We start from the raw sequence: 18,814 nt of genomic DNA, 5'->3' as shown, positions 1-18,814 counted from the left end.
TCAAGTGAATTCATACATCAATGTTAAAAACAAATACAAATTAAATAGGCACGTAATTTCGCAAAGCCCTTAATTGATTGACAGGATCATATGCCACCTCACCAAATGGTATACAGTAATATGATAATCTGTACAAAAACTGTCATATGGCATAATAAGTTAAAGGCTTGCTTGAATAAAAGTCATTCATAAATACGCAAACAAAACAAAAAAAAGCCTATACAATAATTATCTTGCATGCAGACAGTCATTATTTTTTGACTTTTACATGAAAATGGAAAAAGTTGACTTGAATAAAAGAGATTCTAAAGAAAAAGCAACACAATCATGCAAAAAAAAGTTCAGAATCAAGTGCAGTTCTGTTCACTCGTGGTCCTCACACCAGATTTATAAGGCAGGCCTCGGGTGCCAATATCTTCCGGTCTTCCATTTAACTCCTCCACCTTTGATTTGATTGCCAATGCCCTGAACCGTTCATAACATTCATGTGGTCATGATGTGAATGTCTCAATCTGTGAACAACAAACAGACAAAAGTGGGTTAACAAAGTGGCTTTTGCAAATTCAGAAGAGTAACTGATTGAGAAATGTGCTAGTTTATACAAATTACACAGATTTCTGGAATACTTGATTCTGACTGGGCCAGCTGCTGCATTCTGCAAACAGATATTTCCTAATATTCATAACTGTCCATGGGAACTTTTTGTATCAGTCAGCTTATCGGCCAGGCTCACAGAGAACTTGTTCTTGCCTTTAAAAAACGTGAGATGCAGGGCAGTCTCAGGATGCCTTTTTAAAATTTATTTTATCTTGATCGGAGTATTTTTAGAATGCCATGTGAGCTACACGCAAGTGTCCGTTAGCATGTATACTTATAGAACACAATAGGAAAGCAGCTCAGTGGATTGCAAACATGCGCTCTGTTTAAAACTTGTTTAAACTGCCGCTACTTTCATGTGTGATCAGTTTTATTATTGCAACGTTCTTGAAGTGTTTGTGTTTTTGCTGCGCACATTTTGTACATTGTAATGGATTTTTTTTTCCCTAGTGGAAGCTTTAAGATAATATTAAGATTATAAAATCAGTTTAAGTTTTTAACAGTTAAAATGCACAAGTCATAGCAATGAAATTATCTATATATCTATATATATCTATATCTATATCTATCTATATATATATATATATCTATCTCTATATATATATATATATATATATATATATATATATTTATATATATTTATATATATATATATATATATATATATATAAAGAGATAATATTCTGGTCCAAAACCTTTACACACTTTTTGGTAATTTATATATTTTAAAGTATGGCTTAGTGTCTACGTTTCTGTAAGAACTGTTTCTTGTTGTATATGTTCCACTGAATATTCTCAGTCTAACTGAATACTCACCTTTAATGATGAAATCAATTTGTATTTCTCTGACGTAGGCTTTTCTCTTTGTGGTTGTTGGTGGAATTAGTTTTTCTTGAAGATGAGATCATAAAAATGAGTCAGTGTGAGTGTCACAACACAAAATACAAATCCAGCATTTTACACACATCCATAATTACATTTTCCTTCATTAACTGTTTCTTTATACTCCATACATCCTATATATATCACACATCTGCTGGCTTCAGTTATCTAGGACAGTTACATCATATGAAGTCTTATTTAAATGTAAATCTGATACTTACATTGGCCCAGCTGGTTCGTCATCTTAGGCAGAATGGGAAACAAAACAACGACAATTTTAGTTGGAGGCTGTAATGGTTCCAGTTGGAACAATATTCACATTATTGAATGGATGCTGTAAACTGATTGCATTAAGTAGCCAAAAACAACTCAATGTCATATTGTCTTTCGATATTTAAGATATTGTTGTGCAGTAGAATAACACAGAACAAAGACTTCGCTCCATCAGCTTTTGTGAGAGTAATTAAAAGGCTTGCAGTTTATAACAGAACAAGAACAGAGAAGAAAGACAAACATGCAGCCCACGGAGTGAAAACTACACACACACACACACACACACACACACACACAGACATATATATATAAATATATGCATCCTATGTTAAATATCACATTACTTTTATATATAACATTGCATTTACATAGCACAGCTATACAAATACACATACACACATTTTCAGCCTTTAAAAATGAAGGGGGACACAAAAATAAAAGGTAAAACCTCATGCTCATGCCAACATGATTGCATCTGAACAGACTCCAGGTGAAGAAGATGTACAGAAATGAAGGTCATTTGAAGGTTAAACAGCAACAGAACAGACAGTAATAATGACAAAATAAAATGCCATTTTAGCCTAAACCACACAAGACTTATATATACACACTAAAGTACAGGAGAACAGTGAATGTGGGCACTACTGTTAGGTTCAATCAAGCTGCATGCAGGTCTTTCACTTACCACAGTGTTTTAGGTTGTGCCATTCAGAGAGAAAGAAACGTGTTAACGTTGTTCATTCTTAATGGCTTAATGATATTAACCACATTGTCATTTAACGGTAAAATAACGGTGCAGTGATTCACAAGTGGGCTAAATGTGTAGCTGAACCTGAATATATAAACTCAACATTGTATTTTAACATACGTCTGCACACTTCCACGAAAAATGCTAAATACTGAACACATTTTAATCAAACAAAACGCATAAATTAGTCGTTTATATTTAATCAATTACGATGAAAACCACTAGGTGGCGATGCTGGACAGACAAAATCCCATTTAACGACACTATTAGCCCAAGACATTAAAAGCTTGGTAAACCAGTTCTTGTGGAAATATAGATTGGTAATGAGTAAATCTTAGAAATAGCACACATAATTGAATCCAAAAGCGGACATTGTTGCTTTAAATAGTCTTTAAACATAAAGAGTTCTTTTTGTATAAACAATGAGAGCTGAAAGTGAATTTACTGGCATACAGGAATAAAGGAATACATTATACAAGACTGACAGGGTCTCGTTTTCCCTCGCAATGCATTGTGGGTGAGCTTTAAGTGGTGTGGGACTACACCTCTACACACATCAATAATTCACTGCCCGCTACCTACCCTTATACCACAGTCACATTTCTCTCAAATATCAGATTAGAGTCCAGATGACCTAACTCAGGTGACCTACAGGAAAAGAGTGTGTGTGTGTGTGTGTGTGTGAGATCAGAGTCCAGATGATGTCTATATTGAAACTGGAACCCAGCCTTTTAAACTCACCATCAGGAACATCGTCAGGCTTCTTGCGCTTCTCGTGGATGACGATGATCAGCACCAGGATGATGATCTCGGCGAGGATCCCCAGCACGGGCCACAGGGGCCCCAGGAGGCTCCTGACACGCAGAATTGTTTTCTTGGAGTCAGAGCTGATGATGTTGGTAGCGTTGCACTGGTACTCTCCGCGGTCGGTGGTGATGTTTAGGTCAATGATGGACAGCTCGGTGTAGCCATCCTTGCTGCTGATGAAGTAGCGGCCAGAGGAGTTGTCAATATCCTGGGTGATTGATGGAGTGGGAGGAAAGCCAGTGACAGAAGAAAAAATGAGAGGTGAAAGAAGAAAAGCCAGTCATTATATGCTTAATTAGTGTTTCTATAAAAATATTTACTTTTTATTAAATCATAAATGCTTGACGGTAGCTCAAGTAAAAGAAACTACAAGGGATAGTTAAAAACCTTTTTGCATAACTGTAAAAAAAAAATTTGTTTTATAAAGTAAATGTAAGAATAGGCTACATTTTATATTGTTATTAATATTTCAAGGTTAACCCTTAATGGACTTAAAGGGTTAGTTCCCCCAAAAAATCATAATTATATTATTAATAACCCTCATGTTGTTCCAAACCCGTGAGACCTAAGTTCATCTTTGGAACACAGTTTAAGATATTTAAGATTTAGTCCGAGAGCTCTCAGTCCCTCCATTGAAGCTGTGTGTACGGTCTACTGTCCATGTCCAGAAAGGTAAGAAAAACAGCATGGTAAATGGACTGCATTTATATAGCGCTTTCAACAGACCACATGGCCATCCAAAGCGCTTTACAATTTGCCTCATATTCACCCATTCACACACTCATTCACACACCGACTGCGGTGTCAGCCATTCAAGGCACCATCCAGCTCGTCGGGAGCAGCTGGGGTTAGGGGTTCGCCAGTTCACTGGTTCTTATGCGCTCAACGTTATGACGTCATTGGCGATGATTGCCCTTGATTCAAGTCTTCGGTTTACCCGTGCTCATAACACTAGCACAGAATCAGTTTAGAATCAATCACCAAAAGAATCAGTTCGGTTCAGACGCTCTGTGTGTCGGTCTGCTTCACACCGAATCACACATGCGCAGTATCATCAGCTCCTCGGTTCTCGAATCGGATGCGTCTGACAGAACGGTTTGTTTTAACTCAGAGGGAGTGTCAGCTACATTAAAAAAGTGAACAGCTTAAGTCATTTGTGGAATAATACGTACTGAAGACATGAACCAATTGAAACGATTCAGTTCGATTTGGTGAACTGGTTAAAAAAGATCCAGTTACATCGAATGATTCGTTCGCGAACCGGATATCACTAAACTGCAGTGTTTTGAAATCTCTCACAACAGACACGGAAGAGAAGACAATGCTGAATAAAGTCTTAGTTTTTGCTATTTTTCGACCAAAATGTATTTTCAATGCTTAAAAAAATTCTAACGGACCCTTTGATGTCACATGGACTACTTTGATGATGTTTTTCTTACCTTTCTGGACATGGACAGTAGACCGTACACACAGCTTCAATGGAGGGACTGAGAGCTCTCGGACTAAATCTAAAATATCTTAAACAGTGTTCCGAAGATAAAAGGAGGCCTTACATGTTTGGAACAACATAAGGGTGAGTTATTAATGACATAATTTAGATTTTTGGGTGAACTAACCCTTTAAGTAAGTTTAGGTTAACTTAATTTTCCATATACATGTTTGTAGAAAAATAATCTTAATATGTAAGGTATTATTGAGAGATACACATTAACAACTGATATTTATATTATATTTTAGTCTGTTATACTGTAAAAATCTCATTGATTACATTACAAGCCATCAGAATTATTATTACTGTAATTCTCTTATTATGTTGTAATTAACTGTTACAACTTTCATCTTCAAGTATGAGCACTCACTATATCATACTATATGAGCCATAAAAATCTTATGTTTCAAATATGAAGCTTTTAAAACTTTTTAAAAACATTCTTATCTAAACGTTCAATAAACTTAATAAAAAAATGGATTTTAGAACATTTACTTAATATGCTTTATAGGGTTAAAACAACTTGCTAAGCAGATTAATTTTCTTTGTGGGGTGGAACTGTCTCTTTAAAACGACCAAACAGAAGATTGAAGGTTCACTTATGTGTCAAAATGACCATACCATACTGATGTTGTTAATAAGTTTGTACCAGCTCCATGTGGGATAAGGATAAACCACAGATTTGCAGTAGATGACAGCTTTTTCACCCTCATACTTATTCACGCTGACCTTGGACCCCGTGATGTTTGGTGCAGCTACGAGAGGAGAGCGGAAGGACAGTGAGACCTTCACTATCAGAACAGATTTCATTGCGTAAACCTTATTAAGCACTCTGATATTCATTCACTACATGGACATTTGCAGTGTCATATTTGTGTGGTTAATATAGCTTGAAACTAGTGGTGGATCAGCAAATATTAAGAAAATATACTGTACCATGATTGCCCCAACGCATGAGAATAAATCAAAAACCCACAGTCCACAGCGATTTGATGTGCTGTCACACAAGCCGATTTAGACAAAAATGCTAAAAGCAGTGAAAACAATGATGTTTTCTCCATAACTTTTATTTATTTGGTTGACCTTTTTTCTCCAAAGTGATTTACAGTGCATTTGAGTTCAAATTTAACCCATGAATAACTCAGGATTCAAAGCTGTGGCTTTTCTGAAATTGCTGAAATGAGTGTGCTGGTTCAAGATCTCGTTTAATTTGTTTAATGTTATTTAAACAGACCAAAAAAATCATAATAATAAGCCTAGGGATGCGCCAACGTCATTGTTATATTATTATTACTCTGGCTGATGAAGACAAAATAAAAATAAATAAATCTATGCTACATTTTTAATATTTCACATTATAACAGTGTCAAATCTATATTAACTTAAATTAGTGTTTTTAAAGATTAACATTCTGTGAGTGTTAGACAACTGGAAAATTGTTACGTCAAAAGCATTAACAATTTTTACCGCCCCTAAACCTTGATACTTGCTGTTGTTACTGACATATTGAATCTAATATGTTTATTTCTCAAAGGACTACAGGTGCTGGTCATATAATTAGAAACATCAAAAAGTTGATTTATTTCACTAATTCAATTCAAAAAGTGAAACGTGTATATAATATTTATTCATTACATTCATTCGTTATAACCTTCAGCTCTTCTGCATTGTTGGGTCTAGCATATCACATCTTCCTCTTCACAATACGGTACCCCATAGACTTTCTATGGGGTTAAGGTCAGGCGAGTTTTCTGGCCAATTAAGAACAGGGATACCATGGTCCTTAAACCAGGTACTGGAAGATTTGGCACTTTGTGCAGGTGACAAGTCCTGTTGGAAAATGAAATCTGCATCTCCATGAAGTTGGTCAGCAGCAGGAAGCATGAAGTGCTCTAAAATTTCCTGGTATACGGCTGTGATGACCTTGGACCTCAGAAAACACAGTGGACCAACACCAGCAGATTACATGGCACCCCAAACCATCACCGACTGTTGAAACTTTACACTGGACCTCAAGCAACGTGGATTGTGTGTCTCTTGCTCTCCTTTCTTCCTCCAGACTCTGGGACCCTGATATCCAAAGGAAATGCAAAATGTACTTTCATCAGATAACACAACTTTAGACTACTCAGCAGTCCAGTCCTTTTTGTCTTTAGCCCAGGCGAGACGCTTCTGACACTGTCTGTTGTTCAAGACTGTCTTGACAGAGGGAAACCCATGTCTTGTATATGTCTGTGTGTAGTGGTTCTTGAAGCACTGACTCCAGCTGCAGTCCACTCTTTGTGAATCTCCCCCACATTTTTGAATGGGTTTTGTTTCACAATCCTCTCCAGGGTGCGGGTGTACACTTTTTTTCTACCACATCTTTTCCTTTCCTTCGCCTCTCTATTAATGTGCTTGGACACAGAGCTCTGTGAACAGCCAGCCTCTTTTGCAATGACTTTTTGTGTCTTGCCCTCCTTGTGCAAGGTGTCAATGGTCGTCTTTTGGACAATTGTCAATTCAGCAGTCTTCTCCATGATTGTGTAGCCTATAGAACTAGACTGAGAGACCATTTAAAGGCTTTGCACGTGTTATGAGTTCATTAGCTGATTAGAGTGTGGCACCAGGTGTCTTCAATAATGAACCTTTTCACAATATTATAATATTTTCTGAGATACTGAATTTGGGTATTTTCCTTAGTTGTCAGTTATAATCATCAAAATTAAAAGAAATAAACATTTGAAATATATTAGTCTGTGTGTAATGAATGAATTAATTGTATAATTATAATTGTATAATTACCTTTAAAGTTGTTCAAAATGAAGTTTTTAGCAATGCATATTACTAATCAAAAATTAAGTTTTATATTTTTACAGTAGGTAGGAATATATATATAGCTTGTGCCAAATCTTTTAACGCTGTGAATATCATCAGTTACGTTAATACCCATCAGTCTGCGCCATCTAGAATTTCATGACTGAACTATACTTTTCTATAATTATATACTACTTATTAATATTCCAAACAATTTATTCACATTCATCCTGTACTGGCTCATGAACAAAACCTGTATGTCTTTGCACTCAACTAACCAAGCTCACATTCATGCTGTCATGGCCGTTGAGAGCGTCCAAGCCCCTCTCTGACATGTCCAAGAGATGGAAAGACAAGCTGACCCCATAGACAGGTTTAAAATGTCAACACTCATCCAAACCAACTGAAAATCATACTCCAGTGAACATTCAATTCCTATACTTTTTTTAGCATCTTACCTTTTATCTCAATTGTGGCATTTGCTGTGGGGGCGGAATCGAACGTGAACACACACATATACACGCCCGAGTTCTCTCGCTTTGGTTTTTCAAGTCTGTATAATGGATAAAACACATTATGCTTATAAAGTGAAGGTAACAGCTATTCTTTGAAGTACATTGGCATAATATAAAATGTCTCAGAATGACACACCCACAGGTAAAGAGAAATCTAATGCAGGTTAAGTGTTAGGAGTACTAGTGTGCCTACTAGTCTGTCTCTGATGAGATTAGGAGTCAGGCAGAGAGATTAACAACACATGTTGGTAGAGACAGAGCCCTCGTTCAGGATTTTTCAGCAATGCAAAGCAGAGCGGCATCAACAAACACCTCAGCCTGAGAGTCACTGAGACAATACATTTACAAAACAAAAGACCCAGGTAATACACATGATTAGAAGCCTAAATTGGCAAATTTTGAACTGATAGCATAAAATTACATTAATGTCAATGTTTTTGCAATACAATTTACAATAGTCATTAGTAATTAATCTATTATTAAATAAATGTATGCAGTCTATTGAGTTACAAGTAAAAGTGTCAGTATATATATGCACAAATATGTATATTATAAATATGTAAACATACATTTAAAGTATAATTATAGCCAATATACACTTATTACTAGTAGGGCTGAAACTACTAAATTTAGCTGATTGATTAATATGTCAATTTATGTTCATATACTATACACTACGAACAAAAATGGTTTAAAATATCAAGTTGGATGTGGCAGTCTGGTCATTTAATATTTTTTTTTTGTACAATATTAAAAAAATATATATAAGTATTAAAATATGATGTGACACCATTCAGTTGAACGTAAATCTAATTTGAATAACTAAGTTTGGTATATATTATTATGAATGAACAAGCAAAATAGATTATGACATTGAAATGAATGAGTGAAAATTAGGCTATAATATGTGCACACACACACACACACACACACACACACACACACACACACACACAGCACCTACCTGTATTCTGTGTTTTTGACACTGGCCCTTGTTTTAGCGATCTCCTCCCCATTCTTCATCCAGAAGCTCTCATGGTGTTTGCTTTGGGATGATGTAAGGTTGCACTGGAGCGTGATTGGTTTTACTGAACCCTTGGGTAGAATTATGTGATCCGTTGAATGAATTGTTGGTTCTGGAAATACAGATGCATCGGTCAAAATTTCTTTTTGAATCTTATAGGACTTAGAATGTTTATTTTTTTTTTTTTAAATATATACTATAAAATGTATAATAAACGTCTAAAATTCTGCAAACAAACACAAACATAATAGGCTACTAAATCCTGAAACGTAAAGTCTATTATTATTATAGTCTCATTTACACACTATTATAGTTTATTATTTATTTATTTTTTAGATTTAGTTTATTCAGTTTGAACTTAAAAAAATATTTGGAAACTACATTCGCGTAAATAATTAAAAAATTTGGAATTTGGAAACTACAGTAGCGTTAATAATTAAAAAATTAAAAACGTCTGGGGAAATGTAAAAGTTTGACGAAATCATTAAAATTAAGCTAGAAAAGCCGCACGGACCATTTATCGGATCGGACCAGTGAATGAAGCTGCTGCAAGCTGAGCTGACCTGAGCTCACACACATTATTCATGCGACAGACAACAGACTCCGTGAGAATCGTTTGAATGAACCTGCAATTTTCGGTGCAAAACCCAGACGAAAGAAAAGCGCGCAGTCGTGAGGCAATCCGCTGCTTCAGCGAAAATTTATACCAGTGCCCCAAATTTACACAACGTTAATGTTACTACAACAAACCTTTAAGAGGGGAGCATAAAACAGAAGACATATTCGTCTTAGCACACTAATTAACTGTACAGTAAAAGTGTTTTAATGGTTTATTCATATTGAGTATTGTTATGCATCTATTAGAATACCCTATAATTACAGCAATTTCTCTTATGAAGCTAGATTGATTGACATGTTTTTTTAAATGTGTTGTACTAAATGTGTTTATACTTATGTTTTAGACAATGGACTTTTTCGTGAAGGAAAAGTTGCAACAATAGAATTTCTGCCTGTTAACTGAAACATTTCAAGGTAAGTAACCTATTTAAATTAATTGATACATAAGTTTTCAATTTTACTTAGACCTAAGACTTCCAAAAATTACGAAAAAAGACAAATGAGGTGAAATTAGTGTATTGCTGCATTCCTTCCAACAAAGCTTCCTTTCATTTACAGTGTACTTTTGTTCCTCCCTACAAGTCCAAATCAGTCAAAGGGTAAAGGGTGATAAAATTTACTCACATTAGCCGCAAATATTGCCACAATTTCTGGAGGGAGTGAAAACTGGTTTAGTCTGTCTCTTAAGTGCAAATGATAGTAGATCCCCACAAAGACTGTAAAAATGTAAACTGTGAGCTTAGTTTTTTTTTTTTTTTTTACTTGTGCTTTCTCTGTACTTTTGTCATTTAAAGACCTTCATGCTGTCTGCACCATACCACACAAATGGAAAAATGGTGTGCACATAATACACGGAAATGAAGCGGTCCTTCATTGACATTCAACCTGTAAGTAAAAGCAACACTTAAAATTACATTGCCCTGTGTAGTCAAGTCACCTTTATTTATTTTGTATAAGACACACGTTGTACAATACAAATCGTCCCAAGAAGATATTTTGAAAAAAAATAAATGATGACAGAATTAAAATTTTTGGGTGAATTATCACTTTAACCAATTTAAATTCGCTATAGATTTTAACTCATTTAAATTGACTAATTTGTAAAGTGTGTGTATCAATGAAATATCATCACAATGCATGTTAACTGAACTTTTTTTAATTTTTATTTTATTTTAAGGTTGGCACTAATTAGTGCTGTACTTGAATCACGAGACAAGCCAGAATCCACATGTCCTGGTGCTTGGTGACAAGAAAAACTCCTCCCAAGTTTTTATTATTTTAAACGGGGAGGCGATGGAACAGAAGACGACACTACAAGCAGTCGATCTGTGTTTCAAACATTTCTTTGTAAATGACATCTACTTCCCAAAGCCCTCTGCTCATATTTGAGCGTTTTGGGATAACACAGTCTTTAATAGTTTCTTCTGCACATTGTCTTCTCCTTAAAAACTTTGTATTTAGAAATCAATAAAAAACTTTTTATTTTATTGATCATCAGTAGGTCCAAGCAGCTAGTATATTTATTTTATGATTATTTTTTGTTTTTATTATTATATGTTATGTTAATTTTATTTGAAAGTCATAACATTTGCCAAGTGTGGTAACCGAGCGGCAACCTCCCGCTCTCTCTCGTGAAGCCAATAAGGAAGTGACTAAAACTGCAATTCATCGACTGGCCGCTTGCGGCTGGCTGCAGAAGAGAGTCAGTCCCATAGACTCCTCATGTTAAAATGCCCAACTTTACAGCAGGAAAAAAACATGTTTACAGCCTGGTTCAAAAAAAGATTTTGGTCTATATTGCTAATTTCGCCCTTCATGACAACTGTGAGGGAGTGAATTTTTTTAGAACTAATCCGTTTAAATTATATTAAGCCTTAAAGTTCTGCATAATTAATATCGTGGCCACTTGAGTGACAGGTGGATTGCCGCTGCTGACAATGTCGTCGCGCTAGGTGGGCGTGGCTTCAGCAATCAGCTCCCGCTTTTTTGCCCATTTCGATCAAGTATCCCAGAGTGCAGTCTGGACGATGGGGCGGGGCGACACGTTGGGGCGGAGCGACACGTGTCGCCCCGCCCACCTCAGCGGTTATTGGTTTATGATTAAGATGAGCTTATTGGTGTACAGATGAGTGACGATTTTACAGCTTATTGGTATAGAGAATTATGACGCTATTAGCAGGATTGGAATGCGGAAGTAGACACTAAGATGAATAAACTTTTAATATAAATTAAAAAGTGAATATACATGTTGTGTTTTTGCATTTATTGTTGCATTTCCATAACATCCCGTATAAATACAAAGAGTTTTGGATTACGACGAACAGAATAAAAATAAATGGTACTCCCTCAATGGCTGTAGTGTAGACGCTACCTCGGCATTACTCGCTGGTTTGAAAATGACACGGCAATATTATGCGAAGTATGGTTATGTAGATAGTCATGGAGTACCTTGATTTATATATTCAAATAATATATACATACATATATATATATGTGTGTGTGTGTGTCGTGTGTGTAACAAATTGTCACCAGTCTCTGAACGTCACCAATAATATTCTGAACATTCCCTTGGCCCCTACGAAAATTTACTATGGTTCTGCTACAGTAACTATAGTAAAACTATGGTGTTTTTATAATTACAGCTCACAGTAATTAATGTGCCAACAAATATTTTTACTACAATAAATCCATGGTTACTTTTTGCAAGGAAGGAACTATACAGGTTCTAAAGAACTTGCCCAAAAACACTTGTTACTTTCTGTTATTTGTTTTCTGAACTGCACTACTGAAAACCTCATTAATCCTCACAATCCTGTCACAACTAAACTAAGAATCCATTATGAGCAATGCATAGCAAATCATGTTATCATCAAATATGAGAAACCTTAAAGAATGATAGACTGATGTAAATGACTGAAACCTGTTGTCATGCACGTGTTTTCCATAGCACGTTGTCATGCACGTCTTTTTTATTAAAACATTATACAGTGCAAAGTTTAACTTTAAATTACATCAATTAATAATCAAAACCAGTTATTTCCCTTCAATGAACTTAACACACAAATGTGTTTCATGCCGCAAAAAAAAAAAAAAAAAAAAAAAAAACAGTCCTTGGAACAAAATCCTGTGTAAACAAAAGCCCAGAAGATCACCACGCCGGTCTCTTCCCTGTACCCTGGTGGGTTAAACTTGAAAAGGGCTCTGCACTGCAAGCGTTCCCTGATGCTGTACATCCGTCTGAACTCGTTCCGGTCAGGAGACAGGAGGACAATTCTTCCAGTTGGCCACAACTTATAGTGTAAAGACAAAATACATGAAAGATAATAATAATAATACAAAAAAAGTTTAACAGCCTTCTACTACAAAATTCAATTGGAGAATGAGCATTAAACGGGGAAATCTTACTCTCTAGCCAGGCAAACTGTGCCGCTTTCCGAAAAACTTCGGAGCACAACCCTAAACCATCTGCAAACCAGAGAAAGTGTCAAATATGCAGAGTCACCCGCCGACAAAATAACTTCCCTGAGGATTTCCAGTGGAAGCTGTTGAATCAAAAACATACATAGGTTTATTTATATATGTATATAAAAGTTATTAAACATTATATAAACACTGAATACAGACAACCTTGCTTTAAACAAACTCTCATTAAAAACTCTATAGATTGTTGTCACAAATGCATACTCATTCTTTTATAATAACACTAATAAAATGTTAATATATACAGTACTGTGCAGAAGTATTAGTGTTAGTATTTTCACATTGAAAAAAAAACTGTTTTAAGCCAATTATTTATATCTTTTGCTGTTGTGTGTCAGTAGGATATATTAGTTTACATTTCCACACATTCATTTTGCCATTAATTGTAATAATCCAGTGAGATATTTGTATATATTTGTATGCACGATCCACATGAAGATCTTTTACATTGAATATAAATATTTCTATCTTATATGGTGAACAAAATCCACATTAGATCGCAAACAGAAGTTATTTAAAAAACTTGCTGCTGTCTGAAAATGAATTAAGCTGAAATGTTTTTAAATGTCCTTGATGCTGATGTTAACTGATAGTTATATATTAAATAATCCACAGTATTGACCAATATAGTACTTGTATATAATACCAATTTCACATCTGAACAACTATGTAGCTGTAATAACTAAAATACCTCTGCATGTACACACATATGTAATTATTAGTTCTTAATGAATGTAATAACCTGCTTTGCTGGACTCTGCCTGAAGACATGGTGAATGGTGAAGTTCTCCTCAGTGGTTGAGCTCTAAAAGAACAAATGTCAAGAGGTAGGTTTATTGCTAGATATAGTACAGAGTAATGTTTCATGTAGCAACATTCAAACAGCTACATACATTTGCGGAGTAAAGCTGTCCAGGAGAACAGAACACCACCACCTCCTGATCATGTCATCCTGAAAAATAATAATAATAATAATATACACACAAAAATCATGCATGTCTGTTCAAATAACTTGACAAATGTGATGCCATACCTCTGTAAAATCGAACCTATGAACTAAAGCCATGTACAGAGTGTACTGTTACAATCCACAAAGAACAATAAAATGAGCAATTTATAACAATTATTAACAATAATTATTCAAATTGAACGTACCATGGATAAATAAATGATCGAACATCGCATTTCATATTATAAGATATTTACACAACCACTTTTACTCACCTCAAGCAATCAACGGAATAGCGTTATTGCTCTGCTGCTGTAGTTGCCACCGTTCTGTTTGTTTCAACGCAAACTGCCCCCTGCTGGCTCGGAGGAAAATGTCAAAGGCGGGGGAAACAAATATGGGCGGGGCGACACGTGTCGCTCCGCCTCGAAGTGTCGCCCCGCCCCATCGTCCAGACTGCACTCTGGGGTTACTCATTTCGATTATCCGGGAGAGTCGCGCGGTGACGCGCTGCCAAGATGGCGACGGCCCGCTCTGCACACTTTAGGCTTCAAAACCACTATTGAGGAGTCTATGGGTGATGTCACGGACACTACGTACATATTTCTTTAGTCTATGGTGGTAACCCATACTCAGAATTGGTGCTCTGCATTTAGCCCATCCAAGTGCACAAACACAGCAGCGAGAAGTGAACACACACCTGGAGCAGTGAGCAGCTATAGATCCAGATGATGCAATTGATTATAGCACTCTTCTGACTCATGTGTGGGTGTGCTGATAGACAGGCAGTTTCCATAGAAGCATGCTACAGCAGTTGAGCAGGCCTTTAAGAAGAGGAAGGACTGCCAACCACAATGCATGCATATCTGCCACCTCCCTCCCCCCATTAACCACTATGCAAGCTGATTGCATTCACACGTATGAAGTCCTGCTAAGTGTCAACATAGTGTGATACGTGTTTGTTGTGTGCATTTCACCATATGGCAACATAGGAACAAAACTTGTTCCTATCGAGTGATCAATCAACAGTGCTTTCTAATTAAACAAAAATTTTGAAAGGAAAAACAAACGAGACAATGCATTTGGGCACATTTAAAAGATGTCAAAAGAAAAAAAGAAAAGAAAAGCATAAAGACACAAACATAAATAATTTATGAAAGGAAAGCCATAATATTTGAACAACAGCCACTGACAGGTGTTTACTATTTTATGATATGCTTTTAATGTTCTATTTAAAAAAAATTTATTTGTCCTTGTTCTAGTGTTTATATTGTACCATGTGTTTTGTATATCCCATATACACCTTTAAAAGTCAAATATCTAACAGAAGAGAAAAATACAAACAAATGTGACTACGCTAATCATTACTTAGTTGAGTCAGTCAGAATGGAAATGGGGGTTTGTGCTTGATAAAATACCAATAGCACAGATAAAAAATAAATAAAAATGTAATACAAAATGTTTCATTTGAGGTTATGTTACATAAATATGCAGAGATGATTTTTAATGGTTGCACTGTATTATCATGTTAATCAGAACATACACAGCTTACTGCTGGTTATTCTGACATTGAATGTGATGATAAAACAATCATATAAGGTCATAATTATATTAAAGCAGGAACAGATATGATGTTTACATCTAAACTGACTTTCTACACAATGGGTGATACAACTTACCAAATGCTGCATTCATCAAAACAATAATAGAAGCATGTTACCTTTTGACCCAATGATTGTGAAAGAGGCTTGTAGTAATTACGAAATGTAACTAAATAATTACTTAGGGATGCACAAGTATTTATATTTTATAAGTTTTTGTAAAAAGAAATATCAAATACAACACTAAAAGCTAAAATCAAGCATTTTAAAAGGCTGCAAGTGAAATTAGGCACAACAAATTTTACAATATGAAAATATCTTTTCATTTTAAGATTGGCTAAAAAATAGCCTTTAACAATGTTATTATTTTTCAATATTATTTTATAATATTATTTTACTATATTACTTATATGTTAACATAATTTGTTATATTATTTTACTTACAGTAAGTAATATTTTAATTATTAGTATCAAATGTTTTTACTTTTACTTTAAGTGAGCATCAGATAAAAGCAAAGATATTAACGGACTGATACTGACAAAAAAAACTCAAATATTGATATACTTTATGATACCAATATACAGTGTAATCTACTAATATACTTTTAATCTAAGTGCATCTTAGAACAAGCTTGTGGAACTAATGGACATGTAATTAGTTTATGTGGACAGGGCTTGTATGTTATTGCATATAGTCGCTTGCTAAAGATAGACGCAAAAACCTGCTTAGCCTAAAGGCAGCAAGTGTTGTTGCGCTCTTATGCTTCTAATCAAACACACCTATGCTAAAATGATCCATTTTATCAAATGTGTCTGCCTGTGTGCTCATGCGTTTGTATGTGCATGTGAGTGAGATGAAAGGAACAGTGTTTGATCTTCATATGAGCTTATGACCCCTTACAAACAGGCGATGGGCAAAACAGTGAGTTGTGATCAAATATGGACACCAGTTCAATTCTGAAATGCTGACAGCAACAATTATAATGCTAATTATAAATTGCAACTAACGATATACTCATGCATAGGATGGTAAAATAAATAGGCTTCCCATAAAAAAAACACTTCCATATATTTAGTTGTTGACATCCAAGGTCATGTGTCCAAACAATACAGTCACAAATATATATATGTATGTGTATATATATATATATATATATATATATATATATGTCCCTTGTTAGAAGCTAGTCAAATCAGGCAAAATTACACTACTGAAAAATTACTAAAAAAATTCTGTCATTAATTACTCACCCTCATGTCATTCAAAACCCGGTAAGACCTTCATTCATCTTCAGAACACAAATTAAGATATTTTTGATGAAGTCCGAGAGCTCTCTGGCCCTCCATAGACAGCGAGGGTACCACAATCAAGGCACAGAGACATTGATAAAATAGTCCATGTGACATCAAAGGTTCAACCATAATTTTATGAAACTATGAGAATACTTTTTGTGCACAAAGAAAACAAAAATAATGACCTTATTCAACAATTTCTGTGCCTTGTTTGTGGTACCCTTGCTGTCTATGCAAGGATCAGAAAGCTCTCAGATTTCATTAAAAATATCTTAATTTGTGTTCTGAAAATGAGCAAAGGTTTCACAGGTTTGGTAAGACATGATGATGAATTATTAATGACAGAAATGTCATTTTTGGTTGTACTATCCCTTTAAAACTTAAACTCTGACGGCACCAATTCACTGCAGAGGATCCATAGGTGAGCAAATATGTAGGCTACTGCTAAAATTCTCCAAATCTATTCCGATAAAATTTAAAAAAAAAAAACACTCATGAAGACTTGAATGGACTACAGACGCACTTGTAGATTGTTGGGCCTTTTTGCTTACAGAAATATTTTTCATAGTGTAATGGTTCGCAAAAACATGAGCAAAACCAGTTGATCACCAAATCCAATTAATGGGTCACCTTAAAACAGGTGTTGAACACAAACTTCAGTCTATATCAACTACTTTTTCTGTTTTGCTCAATAATTTGTCCTATATGTCCAACGATAATCCACCGTTTTTAAGATGATCCGATGATCCACCTAAACACATCCAAATGATTCTTTAAAAGGGGAATCTTATAAATAAAAGAGCCACAAACAGACTCTCCCTGTGGGACAAGTCAATCAATATAAAAATGTTACCTATTTGTGAGAATAAATGGCGAACCGCTTTTAAGAAATAAACTGCACTTCTTAAATTGATTTTTAAATGTAATGCGTTTTGACTTTTAAACCTACACGTAAACATTTAACTAAATATGTAATAGGCTACACATAAATGTCACCCTTCACAGTCCTGACATCCATTTAGTTTAGAATTTCCGAAAGCAATGCTGAGGACTGGCGAGAGTTTATCCTGTGCAGTCGAGGCAAACTATACCAACACATGCCGCAACCGTTCCCCTGTCAAGAAAGACTTTATAATCTGAGATGAAACCCTTCTTTAAATGCAAAACATTTTTAAAGTCCTTACCGTTCTGAGCGAAGCTCGAATGCAGCATCATGACTCCGAATAATATCACCAGCGCATTTCCCGTGTAAGGCATTTTCTGGGTGATCTCACTACCTGGATATGTGTGGAGGGATGCAGAGGAGAGGAGGGCTGTCGAGGAGGATGTGAGTGGGAGGGAGCTGCATCAGTGACGTTTTGCTCAGTTAGTAAGACATTTACTGAATTTAAGCTACCAACTGAACTTTATTGTAAAGCTAAAGTTTCTGACTGTAGGTCTGTATGTTATTAAATCACATAATGTAGCCTAAATACAGTAAATAGCTATATCAATATCTGAGTTATTAATATATTTCATTGTAAAATGTGTTGTGAATAATACAAGTGGTATAAAATGGAAGGAAACATGGTTACTTATAGTTCAGAATTGGCCACAGAAAACATGCCACGTAATGCAGTAGCCTAAATATAATTTTAATATGTGAAAAACAAAAACATGAAAAAAGTATCAGAAAACAGGAGACTAGGAGAAGCATCTTGTCCATTTTATGCAATAAACGTTTAATTTCAACAACAGTTTGT

The 18,814-nt window shown here is 35.2% G+C and overlaps 1 protein-coding gene and 1 long non-coding RNA gene across 3 annotated transcripts in view; both read right to left on the bottom strand.

The window, feature by feature from the left end:
- Positions 1-18,383, bottom strand: part of nptna (neuroplastin a) — an 18,815-nt gene extending 432 nt beyond the window's left edge. The window contains exons 1-8 of the mRNA XM_052596849.1: positions 18,257-18,383; positions 9,072-9,243; positions 8,051-8,145; positions 5,418-5,551; positions 3,242-3,515; positions 1,701-1,722; positions 1,414-1,488; positions 1-512 (exon numbers count right to left, since the gene is read on the bottom strand). The exon at positions 1-512 is cut by the window's left edge and continues 432 nt beyond it. Coding sequence (XP_052452809.1) covers positions 1,428-1,488; positions 1,701-1,722; positions 3,242-3,515; positions 5,418-5,551; positions 8,051-8,145; positions 9,072-9,243; positions 18,257-18,329 — 831 coding nt within the window. The 5' untranslated portion in view covers positions 18,330-18,383 and the 3' untranslated portion in view covers positions 1-512; positions 1,414-1,427. The remainder of the gene's footprint in view (positions 513-1,413; positions 1,489-1,700; positions 1,723-3,241; positions 3,516-5,417; positions 5,552-8,050; positions 8,146-9,071; positions 9,244-18,256) is intronic.
- On the bottom strand, positions 12,724-15,067 carry LOC128013706 (uncharacterized). Of its 2 annotated transcripts, XR_008183389.1 has the most exons (5): positions 14,263-15,067; positions 14,123-14,181; positions 13,972-14,034; positions 13,155-13,291; positions 12,724-13,039 (listed from the first exon to the last, which is right to left on the bottom strand). It is a non-coding gene; the product is annotated as an uncharacterized LOC128013706 (long non-coding RNA). The 2 variants fall into 2 exon arrangements; XR_008183388.1 differs by having other exon boundaries at positions 12,726-13,039; positions 14,123-14,689.
- Positions 18,384-18,814: the final 431 nt, after the last annotated feature.

The sequence above is a fragment of the Carassius gibelio genome, chromosome B25 (assembly GCF_023724105.1).
Source record: "Carassius gibelio isolate Cgi1373 ecotype wild population from Czech Republic chromosome B25, carGib1.2-hapl.c, whole genome shotgun sequence".
In the NCBI taxonomy this organism is placed as follows: Eukaryota; Metazoa; Chordata; class Actinopteri; order Cypriniformes; family Cyprinidae; genus Carassius; species Carassius gibelio.
Note: the sequence above shows the minus strand (reverse complement) of the source record. Positions and strands in the feature narration are given on the sequence as shown.